At 52.2% G+C, this 17,250-nt stretch overlaps 1 protein-coding gene across 9 annotated transcripts in view; it reads right to left on the bottom strand.

Annotated features, from left to right (window-relative positions):
- Window positions 1–17,250, bottom strand: part of AFDN (afadin, adherens junction formation factor) — a 138,604-nt gene that overhangs the window by 16,254 nt on the left and 105,100 nt on the right. For all 9 annotated transcript variants that reach the window (XM_042940300.1, XM_042940302.1, XM_042940303.1 and 6 more), the window contains 7 exons: window positions 9,012–9,077; window positions 8,727–8,800; window positions 7,939–8,057; window positions 6,400–6,594; window positions 5,666–5,757; window positions 5,163–5,348; window positions 1,444–2,415 (listed from right to left, as the gene is read on the bottom strand). In XM_042940300.1, coding sequence (XP_042796234.1) covers window positions 1,444–2,415; window positions 5,163–5,348; window positions 5,666–5,757; window positions 6,400–6,594; window positions 7,939–8,057; window positions 8,727–8,800; window positions 9,012–9,077 — 1,704 coding nt within the window. The remainder of the gene's footprint in view (window positions 1–1,443; window positions 2,416–5,162; window positions 5,349–5,665; window positions 5,758–6,399; window positions 6,595–7,938; window positions 8,058–8,726; window positions 8,801–9,011; window positions 9,078–17,250) is intronic.

Genomic DNA, 17,250 nt, shown 5'->3' with positions numbered 1-17,250 from the left:
GGGCACACGCCCTGCCTCTAGTGGCACTGGCCAAGGACAGGGAGGGGACCCTGCACTGAGCACTCAGCCAACCGTTGACACGGCGGACACCAGAGTCCTGACCCCGGGGTCAGCGCTGTGCTGAGAATTCTTATGCTACAAGTAATGCATCGTTAACCGGATGCGCTTTGAAATGAAGTAGCACTGGGGGTAAACACAGTTGTTTTTCAGGAGTTCATTACTGGTGACTTAACATCTGGGTGTTCGTTCAGCTGGATGTTGGGTAAAGTCCTACATCCCTTTTGCTGACAAGAAGTGTGTAATAAGAAGTGTGCGGGTGAAACGTTTCAGGACAAAACTCACGAGGCAAACCTGAAAAGGGGTCAGAGTCAGCTGTATGGACTGGTCCCTATCTAAGGTTACTCTGTGTCCCGCTGTGGAAACGTTAAAACATCTGACGTAACAGTTACTTGTTTAGATGTCTGGCAGACAGCATTAAGTAAAAGTGGCAATTAGAAATTGTAAATAGTAAAATCCAGAGGACGTGGTCTGGGCCGTGTCTTCCCAGAAAGCTGCCCTGTGTGAAACCTCCTACCGTGATGTGGTCCACGGCACTGTCTGCAGGTTAATACCGGCAAACGCCTCTCCGTTCTGATAGGGTAATGGAGTCTTCAATCCGGCATTTTAACAATCTAGCGCACGAAACTAGCATGACCTTTCCTTCCTTTGTTTGATGCGAAAAGCACAAATTACTTTCGTCATATGGAGAAATTAAATTAAAGCCCTACGTTCTCGGAGTCTATACCCCCGCTGAAACAGAATGGTTTAGTTTCCTAAGTACCTGCTTCACCGCGTACAGCCGGTGCGCGGAGCGTCCTGCTGGAAAGGCTACGAGAACCGCAACTCTGGGACTCTCAACAGTCCCCTCCGTCACCCACCGTCCAGTGCCGCCCATCACGACCTGGGCTGGGCAGGTGTCCTGCCCCCCGTTCGCGAAGGGTGCCCTGGCCCACGGCTCTCACCGTTCGCGCCGCGGCCAAGGCGGCTTCCGTCGTGCAACAGCACAGCGGTGCCGTGAAGACCGTGTACGGCCCACAAGGCCTAAGATATCTGACTATCTGGCCGTTTAAGAAAAAATCCTGCCGACCCCTGGGGAGGCCTTTCACTGGCTCCGAACAAAGGAGTGGTCACGGGCTTGTTTTCTCAACTGAAGCGCTAGCGAGAAGGACAAAGGGGAGTCTGCCGACTTGAACAGCAAAGTTCCACTCGGATGGCAGTGAGCCCTTTGCAGAGAACACGCCTCCCAGCCCGGCTCGTCGTGCGGGACCGCCAGCGAGCGGGAGACGGAGCGACAGGCTACAGGCCAGGGGCCCCCCTCAACCCTCCAGGGCCCCGGGCCGGGAGCGCCACGCGCTCGGGGCAGGTAGCACAGAAACGCGCGCCCACAGCACTCTTCCCCTTTACCCTTGCTCTCCGCTCAGCCTCGAGGCGCTGCATGATCAGCATGGTGTCCACGTCGTCGTCCTCCTCCTCCTCGTCGTCCTCGTCCTTCTGCTGGGACTCCTGCAGTCTCTTCTGGAACTGCCACTCCAGCATGAGCTTGCGCAGGCGGTCGCTGTCCTCGGCGCTGCGCTCGGGCTTGCTCTGGAGCTCCCGGATCTCCCTGCTCAGCATGTCCACGATGTGCATCTGCTGCTGCTTCTCCAGCTTCTCCCTGGCGTCCCGCTTCCAGGGGTCGGGGGACAGGCTGTCCCCCGAGGACAGCTCCTCTCTGCTGACCGTGATGTACTGCAAGTCTCGGCGCTCGATGGTGCGTGGCTGCTGCTGGGGCTGCAGCTCCCGGATGACCGTGTCCTGGGGCCTCTGGAGCGTGGAAGGTTTCTCCGGCTTCGCGTGCGCGACGGTCACCGGGGAGAACGCGGCCGGGTTCAGGGCCTGGGAGCGCATCTGGCCCAGCTTCCGCTCCTGCTCCCGGCGCTTCCTGTCCCGCTCCTCCTCCAGGCGGGCCTTCTCCTTCTCGTACCAGCGCTGCTGCTCCTCCCGTTTCCTCCGCTCCGCCGCCGCCTGGCCGCTGGGAGGGGGTGGGAGGGGCAGGTCCACGGGGACCCCGTCGAAGTCTCCGGCGTAGTGCGCGGGAGGCGGTGGGGGTGGCGGGGGCAGGTCTGTCTGCGCGGGCGGGGGGGCCGCCGGCAGGGGCTGCGCGGAGGCCGGCGTCTTCCAGCGCCCGGGGCCGCTCTTGGTCAGCGTGGAGGCGGGGGTGCCCGACTTGGAGCAGGGGTCCAGGTGCTCCTGGCTGGACGTGCTGGAGCCCACCGAGGAGCTCGGCTGGATCCACACGTCGCTGTCGGACTTGCGATCCAGCACCGCCTCCAGCCGATGCCGCTCGAGTTGGTAAGCTTTATCCTCCCGAAGTTCCTCCTGGGAGCGGGTGACGCGCTAGAGAAAGAACACGGAAAACCGTCATCTTTCGGCCACTTGGAAAAAATTATTAAAAACTCATAAATACGGTACCTCGAGGGAGAAAACATTTTAGGGCAACTGTTAAGCGAGTGGCACACAGAGGCGGAGACCGCCCACCCAGGTCTCTGGCGGTGCGGGGTGCACGATGTGGGGGGTCAGTGCTTCTCCAGTTACAAAAAGGGAAGGGCCGTACTTCCTTCTCTGCATCACTGTGAAAAGCGGGCGGCGCAGCGCACAGAAACGCAGGTGCTTTACGGACGGCGCCCTTCCCCCCTCTTGTACGGCCGCGTGCACACGTCTCCGCTGTGGTTTCCCACGCGACGGACTTCGCGAGGAGGAATGTGTTCAGTCTAACTACGCGAAGAGCAGCAAAATTTACTTCTCCGTCGTAAAGTTCGAAGTAAGAGTAGTAGCTCTCAAATCTTTACTATCTGAGCCATGGTCCCAGGGCTGACGGGCTGACAGAGCTGTGCACAGGCCAGGACAAGCCATGCATCCGAGCCTGTCTGCTCCAGTCTTAGAAAGCAAAGTACAGAACACAGTGCCATCGGTCGCTGAACGTGAACGGTCGCTGAACGTGAACGTGTGCGTGTGTGTCAGAGATGAAACGAATACACGTTTCAAGGGACTAAGAGGCTCATGTCTGAAAAATGGCATGTCTAACAGTAGTTTAAAGTGACAGAAATGACTCACTAGGATGTCAAACATTTTTTCCTGTCGTTAATGTGTAGAAATTGAAGATGTAAATCTGGAAGGTAAACTGTTTCCCTTTCCTTAAAAAATAAGCCAAGAAAAAAATGAAGTATCACTTGAAAACACAGTAGCCTGATAGAGAAATGCAACATTTACTGCCAATATTCTGCGATAGCTTTACTACGGACACAGAAAGCTTCTTGATCGCTGGACAGTCTACAGGGCACAAAAAGGTAGCTGACCCTCGAACAAGGCAGGGGACAGGGGCACTGAACCCTGGGTAGTCAAAAATCCACAGACAACTTTTGACTCCCCCAGAAACTGAACTACTAACAGCCTACCGCCGACTGGAAGCCTTTCCCGTGACATAAACAGTCGATCAGCACACAGTCCGTTTCCTTATGTACTTACTGTATTCTTACAATAAACCACAGAAAAGACAAAAACCACGAGGACGAGAAAAGACAGAGCACCATACTGAGAAAATGTGCGTAAAAGTGGACATGAACAGCCCAGACCCACGTCATTTAAGAGTCCACCGTAGCATGAAATGCCCTACGTGTAGAACAGATCCTCTGAAAGCATGAACTCGTGGAGTTCACGCCTCCTCGGCGGCACTGCGGGACCCGGCCCCCGGCCCTCCCGGCTCAGGCCTCCGCTCTCCTCGAGGACATCGTTCTAGCTCCCGGTGCACACCTGCTCCACCTCTCCGTGCACCCCTGGCAAGTCCTACTCTTACGCTCGGTCGTTTCACGATCCAAGTAAGCGACCCTCCCACACCCGGACGTCCCGGTTTCCTGGCCTCCTCTTCTAGGTGCCCGTTACCCACGTGTGGGGCAGAAGCGGACGTGCACCACGAACGTGAATGTGGAGGCTTACTAATGCTATTCCCCTAAGACAGGAGACACGTGTGGATTCTCTCGACACGTGGGAAGCGGGTCTTCCCTGGGGAGGGAGCAAGGCACATGACCATTCACTGTGGAAGAGAAATCTGGAGAAATCCTCTCTCGCAGCCTGCTCCAGCCCGCTGGTCGAGCCGGCGGGGGGTGGCCGATACTCTCGAGGAGACTGGGCTTCTCGGGTAACGGGACAGGACAGAGCCGTGGACCTCAGGACACGAGGCTCTTCCTCGCTGTCCGTGCTGCCTCCTGTGACTGACTGTGACCCCTCTTCTGCTCTCCCACCCTCGGCTCAGCTCAGTCCCGCCCCCAGTCTCTAGAGCAGCACAGCCGGAACGCACTACCCGGGCCCGGTGTCGTCACACATCCCAGATCGTACCCATTTTTAAGCATACACCTGACTTCTCCCAGGCTCCCACGGTGCAAAGTTCTCTTTCTAAACACAAGACACATCTGATGACGTTCCCCAGCTCCACTGCCCTGACGGCCCCTTCTCTACTAGCTTGGATAGAACCTGAACCCTTCATCTTCCCGTCACTTCGAGCCTTTCTGCGTGGTTCCAGGCTGCAAAGGCCTGTGACGCGCCCCACCCCCCGGCTCCCGCTCAGCAGCCCACCCGGGCCTCCTCCCCTGTCCGAAATGCTCTTCCCTCAGAGAGCGGTAACGGACCGCGGGAGCCCAGGCGCCAGTCGCTCGGCGGGGACCCACGTCCCTAGCAGTACCTACTACCCCGTGTTTACTTCCTCTGCCTCGCTTCCCCGTCGCATCGTTAGGGTCACGGGCAGGGACCCCGGTTACGCCTGCGTCCCAGCGCTTGGGACGGCTTCTGGCGTAAGTAAGAAAAAACACACACCGCTCGTTTCTCAGCCCTGGAGCCCGTGATCCCACCTCACAAACTGTCATCAGGGTGCACTATTACTAACACTTTGTGAATCGAACTTCCAGAGAACAAAGAATTCCTTTCCACATTTAGTATTCCCTCCCGTCCCCTCTTCCTCAGTTACCCGGGAGACCACGTAGGACAGCACTGTCCTACAGAGCACGTCGGCCGTAGCTCAGAAATCATTCAGACTCCACCCTGCCAAACCAATTCTCTTTGAGGGCGCGGATGTCCGTGGCCTCCTCTCTGACCTGCATCGCGGGGCCGGACTGATGACCATCTGCGTGCACGTGCGGCTTCTCCTCGTAATTGGGCCACTGGTTCTGAGGGGGAGCCACGCGGTCCTGGGACCTGGAGGCCGGGAAGGTGAAGTACTCCCTGGTGTACGTCTGGGTGGGGATGGGGTAGGCCTCAGGTCGAGGTGGAGGGGTCTGCTCCTGTAAAACGTGAAGAAGAAAGCGGGCTTTTGGCAATTTGTACACGGACTCGTTTAATTTCCAATATTCTGTTTTAAAATGTGGTTTCTGTGTATTTTTAAACCTGTGTTAAGAATTAAAAGTGGTCCTCTACTAGGAATAACGAAAAACATTTTATTTTGCCCTGACTTATCAATTTAAAGCTAACTTACCTATTCTTTTAAAAACAAAAAAAGCGGTACTCAGGGATTACAAACAATGCTAATCTACACAGTGTGAGTGTCACGAGATAACCTAGGTGTTCATCACAGCGAGAACGGTTCCCTCCTCTCTCAGACCTCAGTGCAGAGGTTTCCGGTGGAGACGGACGTGATCTTCGCGGCTGCTCCAGGGGCGTACGCGCTTTTCCCTCCGGGACTGGGGGGCTGATCTGCGTTGGAAAGAGGCAGGGAAAAGAAAGGTGACTCCTGGGAGGACAACTCGACACAACGTCACCTAACGTCCTTTATGGGTGGTGAGCACGTGCCGGGCATCTTCCAACGGCCGGTGAGGAGTCAGCACAGAGACGAAAACTGGGGTACGTGAGACATCAGGGCTCCTCATACCCACTCCCCTCTCTCGAATACTCAGAGCCCAGGGCCGGAAAGTATTACCTACAGACTGGGGCCGGCAAACCCTCCCGGCAACGGGACAGTCAGTCAGTATTTCAGGCTTTGCAAACCTCGTGAGTGTTGCATTACCCTTCCACTGATCCTCCTTCTTGTTAACAACCCCTTAAAAGCATAAAATGTTCACCATCCCCTGCCGCGGACGTGGTCAACGTACTGCCCTAGAGCATCAGGGCAATCAAACGTTTTCGAACTTCGTTCTTATTACCTGTCGGAAGGACAGTGCTTGGGGTATCTCTCATGAAAAACACATCTCAGCCAGCATACGCAGGCAATGTCGTTCTGATAACTAAGAAAGCACAGGGTGCCCACCCCCCGGCCTTTTCTGGCCGTGACCGTGCGTGTATCTGGACAAGAGCTAGCTCAAAGGCCAGGGAAGGAATGGCCACAGCGGTCCCTCTTACTTGCCACGTTGGGGCTGGAGCGGTGGTCAGCCCGGTTCTTCATCAGCCTGTCATCGCCAGGGAGCTTCTTCGGTTCGCTGTATTCTGCCCAAGGCAGCTGAGGGCTCTCGGGTGACCCGTTTTGAGCTGAATTGTTATAGAGCTCGAAACCTTCACTCTTTGGTCGGGGTTTACCTGAGCCACGACGGTCTGAAACTGAAGTCAGAGTGCACTCAGGGTCTCTTCAATTGTTCAAGATCTTATTTTAAATACCCTAGTCTTCAAGAAAGATGAACTTACAAATATTTAAAATTTCAAAAGAACTTCTTCTTAGGTGAAGGAATAAGGTAGCTTTTAGTCTAGGAATCAAATCTTTCTAGGGAATCTTAAAAGCGACATTTAACTGGTATTGATGGGAAAGGCGCTCTTTCAAAGCCGATTTTCTCAAAGTCCACCAAACACACTCCCCTCACTTTTTAAAACACACACGAACTCTGTCAACCCCGGGGTGAGCTCTACTTCAGGCCTCGTCTCCCTGCATGGTCGCCCCGGGCGTGTTCTCTGCTCGAACGGCTTCCCTCTGACCTGTAACTCACGGTTGGGTTTGCCTCTTGGAAGCGGCTGTAAGCTATGACATCAGGCACCAGCCTGGCATCATGTCAGGAAAAAGTAACGAAGGCCTCTGCTACAGCACATGGGTTTGTCAAGACGCGGTTTGTTCATTGCAGCGAACGGTGGGTCTGGGTTCTCAGAAGCTTTCTTGTGTGTGTGTGACCATTAGGTCGACCTCAGGCAGGTGCCGGCCTGGGAGGCTCCCAGATCACTGGCCAGTGGAGAAGAGAGCTCCATCGAGGCCAGACCTGGCAGCTGCACACAGTGAGCACGGTAAATGCAAAGTATATAATGATTTAAGAGACGATGTGAGTCCTAATGGGTTTTCTCCTGTGATTTCTGAACTGATCCTTTAAAAAAGCCCTAAATTTATATTGGTTTTATTCCGGGATTTTTGATGTAGCTATAAAATCATGGTTCCCACCAACAAATCATCTTATGCGAACTGAGCTTTTAAATCTGAAGTGAACTACGTAGGACGGGATAATCACGTCCCGTCTCAGCACACAAAGGACTGAAGTAACTGTTCACATACACGCACACGTACATTCTTCCAGTGGAGAATTCTACCTGTTTTTGAAGACTTTACGTCCCTCACCACCTGCTTTACTACGGCCAAGTGCCGGGCCGGTGGAGACTCTCCAGCCGGCCCCACGGGAGGTGCCGGGGGGCAGGATCTTAGTGAACCCCCACACGGCCAGAAGGCCAGCGGGCCTACACTGGACACTGTCGTGAGTGACTTATCTTGGCTATCTTGCAAGGGATCGCATCCCGAGCTTGTCTTTAAAATTGGGACAGCACCTACTCCATAGAGTTTTGTGACTGTCGAGAGAGGCCGTGACTGTAAAATGCCCGGCATGCGGTAAGCGATCAACACCAGGTGGCGACCGTGACAGCGGTCACGGGCAGACGCGGCGCGGCGTGCGAGGCTGCGCTGGGAGCGCTCACCTCTCTGCATCATCGGGGATGGCTGATTGAGCAGGGTGGCCAGGCCGTGGTAGATCGCTCCTTGCTTGGCTACTTCCAGTGTCACCACGGAACTGGTCCTTGTCATGAGTTCTGCTGCCCTAGGAAGAGAGAACAGCACTAGTAAGGGAAAGGAGAGCAGTGCCCGCTCCTCACGATGGCCGCCTGTGACCACAGTAACCGCACGTCGTGCGGCCTCACCCGCTATTCCGAGCAGCAGCTTTGAACCTTTGCGCAGGCTCCCGGCTGCCGGCTCCCTTCCTCAGAAACCAAGAACTATTCTATCAAGAACAGTAAAAGGACTTTCAGGAATCCTCAGGATGTGCTAAGAATAGGCTTTTTTAAGCTTCAAAGAAACTGCTCCAGACCAAAATACACACTCTAACATGCTAACAAGAGAGGGGTCACATACACGAAGTTTATATTTAAAACTGTGAAGATCGGGGCCGCCTGGGTGGCTCAGTCGGTTAAGCGGCCGACTTCGGCTCAGGTCACGATCTCGCGGTTAGTGAGTTCAAGCCCCGTGTCGGGCTCTATGCTGACAGCTCAGAGCCTGGAGCCTGTTTCAGATTCTGTGTCTCCCTCTCCCTGACCCTCTCCCGTTCATGCTCTGTCTCTGTCTCAAAAATAAACATTAAAAAAAAAAAAAATTAAAAAAAAAGTGAAGATTAAGGGCAGATCTTCCTAGCATTACTTTTTTGTCTTCTAAATCTAAATTTACTGTGAAACATCCTGAAAATGCCAAGCTTCAACAAAGACATAAACGATACCTTTCTTGAGAGAGTCCTACCAGACTTCGTCCATCCACACTGAGCAGCTGGTCACCTGCGGCCAGGCGTCCGTCCTGCGCGCACCCAAAATGTACGTGTGTTGGGCGGGAGGGACAGCAAAGGGCAAGAGGAGGAAGAGGAAAGTCAGCGGTAAGTATGCTCACGTTGGCCTTTTCAGCAAACGCCACACTTAGCATCTTATAACACAAAGTATCACTGAAGTACCTCAGGTCGTTTGTTAAATATGACACGCGGTGAACTTACAACGGGAGAAATCATACTAACCACATCTGCAGCACCTCCTTTTACGACAGACTTGACATAGATTCCAAGTTTATCTTGACCAGCACCCTAGGCAAAAACAGGGTAAGAAACACGGCGTTGAAAGTACGCAGTGAAATAAAAATAAAACAAACACAAAATAAAGCAGGTACACAGTGGTAACACAAGCCCCGGTTCTTGCTTCTACGCGAAAGTTGGCACTAATAAAATTAACACTCACTCCACGTGGTGAACATACAGGAACTGACAGGAAATGTACCTATTTCATGTTCCTAAATTCAGGAAGAGTACTCCTGCAAAGCAGGTATCACTGACCCAGCTGAGGAGGACACGAAGACACGCGATCCGAATGCGGATTCCGGCTGAGCTCTGAGCAGCCCTAAAGGGGGGAGCTGGTGCTACCCGGGGACACGTGCCGTTGGCCGCTTTGATACAAAAGCCATTTATTACAGTACTTTCACGTTCCTACAGCCCATTGTTTTTTCAAAACCTGGAGTTGAAAATTAAAACAAGAAAAACCTCGCGGCAAGTAGGAGGGGGCTTTAGGCAGTGAGAAGACCATGTAGAAAATCTTCTGTACGACTCAACTGAAGGGTCACGTATCGTGACTCCAGGTGAACCCCGCAGCCACAGTCCACACAGAGGGCGCACCAGCCTCGCTTCATGTTCCACCACGGGGGACTCGGCGGGGGGGGGGGGGGGGGGGGGGGACTTCCAATGTTGGCCTAGTAGAATCGCCAACATTCTACACGGACATTTATATGGACATAAAAATCAAACAGGGACAAGATATTGGAACGAACAAAGGAAGCAATCGTGCTTGAACTCTCACTTGGATATTCCTGCCGACGTTCTACAACCGAGTACGTGTTTCTTAGGTCACAGTAACCACAGCAGTTATGAAGTGTCGTGTCATAAAAGCCAAACTATGAAAGGGATCACACGAAGCTGTAAAGACTGCGACTTCAATACACGACTTAACTGAAACAAAGGTCGGATACTCTGGAACTATGTAATTTCCCCCCGAAAGCCCTCCGTGTCTCCCTCCAGTTACAGGCAGGCTGGAGGAGGACGGTGTGACTGCCGGGGCCCAAGGCCTCTCCCCCCTGCGGTCCCCTCGGGGAAACTCCGGCACGTATCACGCCCCGGTTCTGTGAGCCTAAAGCCATCTGCTGCGTGGCTCATTTTAAAAATGGCATAAAATGTCTCAATTTAACAAAACAACTCCATTTTGGGAAAGCTCCAGATTTCCCCTGGCTCCATTATCTGGGAGCTGGGCTGATAAAAGTCACGTACAAGGTATAAGCCCGGTGCCCTCTCTGGCAGCCCCCCACCCTCTGGCCTAGGTGTCCCCCAGGCCACCTGCCCCCCAGGAATCACCCACTTTCAATACAACGGGGCAACCAGGTGCAGCCTGTGACCTTTTGCCCCCCCTCCGCCAACACTGAGGTAGTTTGCAAAGCTTTGTGCTTTTTGGTAAATCTGAAATTTCACAATGAAGAAAATATATGGCAGGCACTCGATAAAGGGCAACGTTCTGAATTTTAGTGAGTCACTTACCAAAAGAGCTTCACTCAGGCCAGTACTGGGTTTCCTTGAACTTGGGCAGCTGGCTCACGCTGTGGGAAATTCCTTCCAGGACAGCCTGCTCCCTACCCCCATCCGTTATACGGGGTGTTCCCTTGCGTGTGATCTGACGTTTTCAATACATTCGACACTTTTACGTACTCTGCGACTGAGTGCTTAATTCTGCAACTCAGCTCTTTTAAGTGAGGATCTCATCCACTCGACCCTCGCTCACCGAACGCTTATGCTCTCTCAGGCTCTGGACGTGCGTCACCGAACGGAACGCACCCCCTGCCCTCACGAGGCCTGTGTCCTACACTAGACTCTGCAGCTGCCTGGCAAGAACTCGGGGGAACCGAAAAGCTCCCTCCGCCCCTCCCACAAATGGGGCACGCTACTTCCTTACAGACAGTACCCGAGGCCGGAATTTCTGTGAAAATAGGCTCTGAGGGCAGAGCTACTTTTTCCCTCCGCGCTCTGACAGAGACGCAGGGCCTACGGCATTTCGGGGCGCCGGTTTCAGTGCGCGCGGGCACGGCCATCTTCACAAGCATGATCTGTCGGCCATGTGATACTGTCCTCGTAACGCAGACGATAAAGATCGTTACTCTGCCGATTCTCAGCCTTTGGCTAAGATCAAGTGCAAATATTCAATTACTGCCATCTCTGAAAAGAAACCTGCTGAGCAGTAACACTGATAATATAGTATTTTTAGGAACAGGGATAGAAACAGAGTACCAAATATATACGTTTTAAGACAATAAACAAAGACCCTCCTGCCCCGTTTCCGGCACACTTTCTAAGGTTCCTGTTAATGATGAAAACAGCCTCACTCGCTTGGACACGGTGCGAGGACTCCATCCACAGTCACAACACAGGATAAGAGAAAACGGGGACTCCTGTCCGCTCGCCTCAGCCCAGAGCCCGCTCACACACCTGGGGCCGTTCGCGGTCTGGGGAGTCCCTCCCGCTCGGTCACCGTGAACCGCGGCTTCCCTGCGGGATCGCTCCGTGCTCTCGCCCTCCGCCCCTCACTTCACACCGCGGGGAGCCACGAGGCCGTCCCACGGCCACCGTGCGTCCTAAACAACTCACACACGCTTGAATCTGGCGGCCTCCGCGCGAACTGCAAGTAACGTTTAAGAAGGCCGAAACCTGCAGCGCCTCCAGGCATTTACCGCCCACGTGCAAGGACACTCACGCGGTCGCGGTGTAAATATCCCAGGGAGACACTGGGCAGCATCGTGGCCTCACTCTCTCAACAGTCCCGGCAAGCCCCCGCCCCGTGACCGGCCTGCCTGGCGCGGGAGCCCCCTCTGGAAGCACGCCCGTCTGGGCTCCTGACCAGAGGCCAGCTGACAAGCGCCACGCCCCCAGAACCCGGGTTCGAGTCCTCGCCCCTGCAGCACACCGTGCCTCATCCCCCCGCCCCCCACCCCTGTTCCATCCCGTTTCCGCGTTCCTGCCTTTGTTCGTACTTGCCACACGCCAGTCTGACGCATCGTGTCTGCCAAAGCACCGTCGTCATCCGACCCCCGGCTCACCTGCCCCCACACGCCGGCCCGCCCACCTTCCCCACGACAGGCCAGACACAGTCCGTCCCTCCCTGACGCTGCTCCGGCGACACGACAGTGCGGACGGCTCTCCCCCTGGCCCCGTCCCCGGCCGCTGCCCGATGCGCCCAGAGTGTGCTCACTCCTTACTGGGACGAAGCCCAGAATCTTACTGACGGGATCCGCTGGTAGGTTAGGAAGCAGCTCGTGTGGCCGTCATACACTGAGCTGGTAACAGAACACTGGTAACGCTGTAAAATTACTAGTTTATAAAGTTAGAAACCCTCAGCATTTCTGACCACGGCGCCAAACGTGCCGTTTCGGGAAGAAGCACGCACATCCGTTACTGTCAGGTAATGGGTGATGAGAAAGGCAAAGTATTTGAGAAGTGGCATTTTCTTACACGATGGGAATTTGCCTACATTCTAAGCTATAATCACATCTTTTAATTCCAAGTTCAACGTATCAGTGTGTCTGCTAGTTAGAAAAGGTGCTCATCTGAGGAATCATGAGACCATGATTCTAAGAGACCTCAATTCAGAAGGTCCATTTAAGGCTGGTCATAAAAATGGACTTTAAGTCAGTATTAAAAAAACATACTCTTGGGGGAGGGTGCTACACAAGAATCTGGATCTGGAATATTCTAAAGAGGTATCCACACTTGGGTTGGCATTTGAATCTTCTTACTAACGTGGTCTCAACCTTGTGCTACTTACCTAGAAGAGTTCTTTACCGAAGGCCACACCGCCTACATTTTTCCCACGGCCGTGTTCTACACATTCTCTTCCGCAGACCCACTCCCTTCCCTGCTTCTACTCTGGCTCCTCCCACCTCCGCTTATTTGAATCCTATCTATGCTTCTTCACATGCAGCCCAGTTACAAACTGGCCATAAAAAATTGAGAGTCGCATACCGCTGTAGGGAGAAATGACCAGTTCCACTGGCGACTCTTCTAGAAAACAAAATGACAGACGAGTACCCAGAAGTGAAAGAACTCTAAGGAATTTCTAACTACACATACATACATACATGTGTGTATGTTTATATAAAATCAAGATGGGTAGTTACTTTCGACCCAAAACAGTCTGTGACCCACTCTGAGGTGGCCCAGTGTCTCCCCATGTGGCCACAACAGCCCTGGCCCGGAATGTCCGCCTTGCCAGGTGGACGGGGGTGGGGGCGGCAAGCGGGTGCGGCTTCGCCCTGCTAACGCCACTCGTACTGGGAACAAGTCAGCTCTCGGGAGGCCCCAAGGCAGGCTCGCCATCTATCTGGCTGTAGCAATTCCACAACTTTATGGAGCTCTCACTACCTGCCTGCTTCATGCGGGGGGGGGGGGGGTAAGAACGTTACAGATGATGATAAAAGTTGTACGAAACAAAATTTATTGCAGAAGCATTAAGCTGCTTGACTTCGGTCTTATTGCTGAACAATCATATGCACGCTAACCTAGCCCAAGAAGACTGAGCTCTCAGGCAAGTCCCCCCACCGCCTCCTGCCTTTTCCAATTAAGAAAGGAAAACGGGGCCCAGAAGGTGTTTGCTGCTACGAACCGGTGTGACACATGTGTCACTAACGGAATGTAACGCGCAAACATTAACCAAAGCCAATTACAGGAATACAAAGAAACAGTTTTGCCAGTGCTGGGGAAATGGAATTAGACACTATACAGCGTGCTGATATGGCCGCCACAGGCCACACGTGGCTAGTCCGAACTGAAATGTGTATTACATATAAAATATACCCAGACACGAGAGTTTTGTACGGAAAAAAGAATCTAAGATATCTCATTAATGACTTCTATTCACTACGTGTTGGAATCATAAGATTTTGGATATATTATGTAAAACAAAACACATTAAAATTAATTTCACAGTTGCTTTTTTTTTTTAGCGTAGCTAATAGAACATTTAAAATTAGGGTGATGGCCACTGAGGAGCGCACCTGACGGGATGAGCACTGGGTATTGTATGGAAACCAAATTGACAATAAATTTCATGTTAAAAAAAATTAAAAAAAAATTAAAACTACCTATGTGGCTCACACGTTCTATTGGACAACACTATTCTAAAACTATTTTTTTATGGCATATATATTATTAGTAACCACAAGCACTAGCAATAAGTTTGTAGTTATGCAGACAACTGGCTAAAAATAAGATTTTTACAATATAAAATCTATTATTGGTAACATTATACATCCTGATTTCCAACCATGGGAAGAGTAACCACAAACATTAAAATGTAAAGGCCAGGGGCATCTGGGTGGTTCAGTCAGTTAAGCATCCGACTTCGACTCAGGTCGTGGTCTCACGGTCCGTGAGTTCAAGCCCAGCATCGGGCCCCGTGCTGACACTTAGAGCTGCTTCGGATTCTGTGTCTCCCTCTCTCTCTGCCCCTCCCCAACTCACACTCTGTCTGTCTCTCTAAAAAATAAACATTAAAAAAGAATTTTTTTAAAAGGGTCTTCTGGAAAGCAGTTATCTATTCCAAAGGCGTCAGGAATGATGAATTCCACGAGATCCAATTTTGGAATGAATGGAAGTGCTGAGAAGTAATCTGTTGCTATCAGAAGCACATCTCCCCTTCCAAAGACACGGGAGGGAGGGAGGCGGCACAGCGCCTGGGTGCTCCGGCTGGCCTCCGCCCTGCAGCCCCACCTGGGGCTGCAGACAGGTAACTGAATGGGAACCAGTGGAGTCATGCCCGAGAGCAGCAAAGAGCTAGAGGCCCCGTCCTCGGAGAAGCAGCGGAGATGACCTCACTCCCGTGTGATCTGAGCACCTACGCTCTTCGGGTGCACCCCGAGTCTCCCTCTTTTTCTTGTAGAATGGAAGGAAGGGGCTGGAGAGGGAGGGGGGACTCCCGAGGAAGAGGAGGGCAGGGTGGAGGGAGGAGAGGCGACACAGGAGTGTCCTGGGACTCACTCGTGGAAAAGGGCAGAAGAGGAACGGCAGGGAGCTAACAAAAAGGCTCCCAAAGAGAACGATGGAGGCAGGAACGACGACCCCCCAGAACCGGACAGGACGGGCGCCCACGGGTCAGCAGCTTACGTGTCGGAGGAGAAGAGGCCGCAGGGAAGAGGCTGATGTGGGTCCGGCCGGCGCACCTTCGGGAAGGCCCAGGGTGAGGCCCTCTCGCCTCAGGCACAGAAACTCGGTCGGAGGAGCCCACGCCTCAAACGCTCAGTGGCACCCCGAGCGTGTGGGGGGTATGATATGAGTAACAGCATAAAAACATCATCACGTCACAATCCAAAAACAAAACAAAACAAAACAAAACCAGGCTGCAGCAGAGGAAGGAAGGCATGCCGGTGTGGACTCAAGCCTATTGTTCCCAGAAATGGAGACGCAGTCTGGGCTCTTTGCTGAAGGTTCTAGAACAATAGTGGGCCGAGAGGACCCCAAGAGCCCGGCAGGACTGAAAACTCATTAGGACGTTCCGTAGGACGCTCTGCCCACACACTCCTTTCTCGGTGGCTGAAGCTGCTTTTTTCTCATCAGACAAGGAGTTCTGATTCATAAACTATTAAAATTCAGACCAGGGTTTCAAAAACACTGCCAAGTTCTCTCTTCTTGGTGGGAATTACCTTAATTCCGAAATGATCAGTTTTAAAACTTGTGCCCGATACAGCCTCAAGTACGTGGCTGGGTGCTCGGTGCTCCCCACCTGGTTTGGCAGCAAAGACGCGTCTACACTTGGTCTGTTACGCCGTGCTCCAGACCCAGCGTGCTTGCCGCTTACCCTCTCTCTGCACAGAAGACCCAAGGAGCATATCACATCTACTCTCTCCCTCTTTACCAAATGAAGAAATGAACTAAATAGGAGATTCCTAGGTGGGCCCTCCCGATGGGCTGCAGGAGGTCCTCGGATCCCCAAAAACTGGACGCAAAGCGTGGTGTGTACGTGGGTGCACCAGGGCAAAGGCGCAGGGCTCCCCCCGAGGCCCTCCAGGTGGCCTGGGGACGGAAGCGGTGAGCCCAGTAGACGAGCTCCTTGCGTCTGTATACCGCTCGTGCAGGGGGGCGTCCGGACTCCCAAGCCTTGGCTGAGAGCACGTGGCCGAGGCAGGGGCAGTGTGAACCTTCCTCCCACCCGGCTCTGCATCCTGTGGGCCACACACACACACCCCTGCGCACCCGGTGTCCTGCCACGTGAAACGGTTCTGCTTTAGAGTATTAACGTTTCGTGTTCCTACCATGTTAATGCTGTAATAGAATCCACGAATTCTGTCAATCCAAGATAGGAGCACTTAGACTGTTATTATAAAATAGGTAAAAAAGGTCTTCTTGTACATGATTTACTCTTTCGCTTTTAGAACAAAAATACAAAATATTACTTCCAAATTCATGAACAGCAGCCATGCAGGGCACTGGTCATTTCACGTAACTTAACAGAAAATTATTCCTGGCATTTCCATGGAAGAAACTCCGCAGTCACACTGCATACTTTGAGACTGATTTTAACAAGGAACCAAGAAATGCCTGACTTCATTTCTTTGATTAAGTCTTTCCCACGTGGTCACACTAAGGACATTAAAGAACATAGGAATGAAGGTCTCAAATTCTTCAAAGGACTAAATTGTAGTTCATGGCAGAATTCATTCTTCTAACAGTGAGGTGGTATATTAATAAACATTGTTTTCACCTTCTTCTTTAAGGCATAGTAATTTTGTGTTTTAAGCTAATTAAGTAAGATTTTAAAACTTAAAATCCGTGTGTGTATGTATATCGTCTAAAAGCATACAACACCTTTAAAACACTATTCGATTAATCATTTTTAAATAAAATAAAATATCCTATGTACCTTTAAAACTGTCATTTTTATGTTCACTTTTAGCAAACGTGGGTTTCAGAAAAAGCCTACGGTAAAAACCACCTACTGTGGCCACAAGAAGTTACACGGTGGATCCTCTTGTAACGTCCTCAGCAAATTACACAGCAGCAGCTTGCCATTATTTCAAGCAATTTTCACCATATTACAATCAGCAGAATTAAATTTATATGGGTTTTTTTCTGGTACAAAAAGCACACAGAAACCTTGTATTTCTATGAACCTTAAGAATTTGCAACGTTAAAATACAGAGCAACAAACCTCTGGGTGTGTAATTACAAGCTACGTTCA

The sequence above is a fragment of the Panthera leo genome, chromosome B2, assembly GCF_018350215.1.
Source record: "Panthera leo isolate Ple1 chromosome B2, P.leo_Ple1_pat1.1, whole genome shotgun sequence".
In the NCBI taxonomy this organism is placed as follows: Eukaryota; Metazoa; Chordata; class Mammalia; order Carnivora; family Felidae; genus Panthera; species Panthera leo.
Note: the sequence above shows the minus strand (reverse complement) of the source record. Positions and strands in the feature narration are given on the sequence as shown.